Raw genomic sequence first — 2,837 nt, 5'->3', positions numbered from 1 at the left:
ATATATATATATATATATATATATATATATATATATATACACCTTAGAAATAAGTACAGAAGTATCAGATTTGCTGGACCAGGTCATGAAAGTTACAGAAAGAGGTATAGCCCAATTAATTAGGAAGAGAAATGATTAAATGCTGTTTGGCTTAGTAATGGGGTGAAACTAGTTTGGTCATGTGATGTGCATGGATGTAGACAATTGCATACAGAAGTGTTGATCTCAAAAGTGGATAGAACTTGTGAAAGAGGAAGAAGGCCTATCTTAAGACACTGAACCTTATGAAGATGACAAAGGACTGAGATATCTTCCCTCTTGCTGTACTCAAGAAGACCTATCCACTACAGCAGAAGTGATATTCTAAACCACCTTGGTCAGTGCCTGTCTGTGAGGTCCCATGCTCACCTGAATCCTCTCTGCCCCATCAACCATTTCCCCCTACCTTTCATCCTCTAACACCCATTATTTTTCTATCATCTGAGAGCAGAACATGCACATACTACATTCCCCTGCTTTCTCAGTTACCACCTTCTCTACCCTAAACCACTTCCATTTCCTATTACCTTCCCCTGTCTAGTGTCTCCACCAATCACATCCTTTCCATGCCTTCTCTTCCCTATGTTGTTCTCGATCAGTAACGCTTTGCTTATCTGCTATCACCCTTAATGCACTTACATACCTACCATAACCCTTACACCTCCCAAGCCTCTTATATTTCACTCCATCATTTGCCTCCGTCACCTTTTTCCTGTTCATCCACCCAGTCTAAACCTCTGTATCATCTACTTATTCTAACTATCCAAAATGTCCCTTGAAGGCATATCCCAATACATCTTCACCACCATCTCTCTCACTATTGCTCTAACTTACCCTCCATTTTCAACTTGAATATTTATGTATCTACTCTACAACAAGACACCTATCCCTGTCCCTCTGTACCTGTAATCTCTCATCAACTGGCACAAAGCAACCCTCTCTCTACTACTACCCCTCCCAGCTGAGAGAGTTTTTGTTTTGAAAGTTACTTGGTGGCCCTGTTGGTGCCTGTGCCACATAAAAGGCACTCAGTACACTCTGAAAAGTGGTTGGCGTTAGGAAGTGAATCTAGCCATAGAAACCATGCCAAAGCAGACAATGGAGCCTGGTGTGGTCCCTGGCCTTACCAGCTCCTGTTAAATTGTCAAACCAATGCCAGCATGGAATACAGACATTAATGATGATGATGATGATATATATATGTATATATATATATATATATATATATATCATCATCATACTTTATTTTTTTAATTTATATTTTAACCTATTTCACTGCAGTTACCTTTACTTTAATTCTAAAACCTTATCCTCACGCACCATGTAACCACCCCTCCACTTTCACAGTCTCTTTCCTATTCTCCCCTTCCTTGATCTGCTGATTTTACCAAGAGCATATCTTGGAACTTTTTAACCCTCTACCTAGAGATTCATTTCTAGCTTTCATTATATTTATCTTTTGTACTACTTCTAGGAATACATATTCTAAAATTACTGGCATCGGTTGGATGGCTTGACCAGAACTGGCAAGCTGTTGAGCCACACATGCACACGCGTGCGCGCACAACACACACACGCACGTACACACACAGTCGTAGCTTCAAAAATGCCATGAGAAAACAAAATTTATAGCATTTTTTGCTCTAATATGGTTGTTGAGATTTATATTCTTTCACTGTCTAAGGTTCTTTTAAAATTTCTTTTCTATTGCAGATATCCTCTAACTAATTATACGTTTGGTACAAAAGAACCACTTTATGAAAAGGACAGCTCTGTTCCTGCAAGATTCCAACGAATGCGAGAAGAATTTGAAAAGATTGGAATGCGCCGGTCTGTAGAAGGTGTCTTGATTGTTCATGAGCATGGTTTACCACACGTTCTTCTTTTGCAGTTAGGAACAACATTTTTTAAACTGTAAGTTTTTATCCATGTTCAGATTAAGATTTTTTGTGGGGTGGGTTCGTAATATTTATTTGATCAATTCAAAATATAAAATATCAGGTTTGATTCTGGAAGTGGATTAGTAAGCAGTAAAATACATGAATTTCTTTTTCATTACTATTTTATATTTCTTTATCCATGTTTTCTACAGTTAGCAACTGAACTGTAAGTTTTTATGTTTGTGTATATATAAAACATATATATATATATGTATGTATATCTATGTATGTATATTTGTGTATGTGTATGTATGTAAGTATATATACATGTATATATATATATATATATATATATATATATATATATATATATATATATATATATATATATATATATATATATATATGTAAATGTATGCATATATCAGATTGGAGCCTGGTGTTGCCATCCGGTTTCACCAGTCCTCAGTCAAATCGTCCAACCCATGCTAGCATGGAAAGCGGACGTTAAACGATGATGATGATGATATATGTATATATAAATGTATGCATATATATGTATATATAAATGTATGTATATATAAATGTATGCATATATATGTATGTATAAATCATCATCATCATCATCATCGTTTAACGTCCGCTTTCCATGCTAGCATGGGTTGGACGATTTGACTGAGGACTGGTGAAACCGGATGGCAACACCAGGCTCCAGTCTAATTTGGCAGAGTTTCTACAGCTGGATGCCCTTCCTAACGCCAACCACTCAGAGTGTAGTGGGTGCTTTTACGTGTCACCCGCATGAAAATGGCCACGCTCGAAATGGTGTCTTTTATGTGCCACCCGCACAAGCCAGTCCGGGGCACTGGCAACGATCTCGCTCGAAAATCCTACGGGAGCCAGTCAGGCGGTACTGGC

At 37.6% G+C, this 2,837-nt stretch overlaps 1 protein-coding gene across 2 annotated transcripts in view; it reads left to right on the top strand.

Moving 5' to 3' along the window:
- The window catches only part of LOC106875961 (cleavage and polyadenylation specificity factor subunit 5), an 84,849-nt gene that overhangs the window by 12,217 nt on the left and 69,795 nt on the right, over window positions 1–2,837 (top strand). For both annotated transcript variants that reach the window (XM_052968380.1, XM_052968379.1), the window contains exon 2: window positions 1,753–1,953. In XM_052968380.1, coding sequence (XP_052824340.1) covers window positions 1,753–1,953 — 201 coding nt within the window. The remainder of the gene's footprint in view (window positions 1–1,752; window positions 1,954–2,837) is intronic.

Source organism: Octopus bimaculoides, chromosome 5, assembly GCF_001194135.2.
Source record: "Octopus bimaculoides isolate UCB-OBI-ISO-001 chromosome 5, ASM119413v2, whole genome shotgun sequence".
NCBI lineage: Eukaryota > Metazoa > Mollusca > Cephalopoda > Octopoda > Octopodidae > Octopus > Octopus bimaculoides.
Note: the sequence above shows the minus strand (reverse complement) of the source record. Positions and strands in the feature narration are given on the sequence as shown.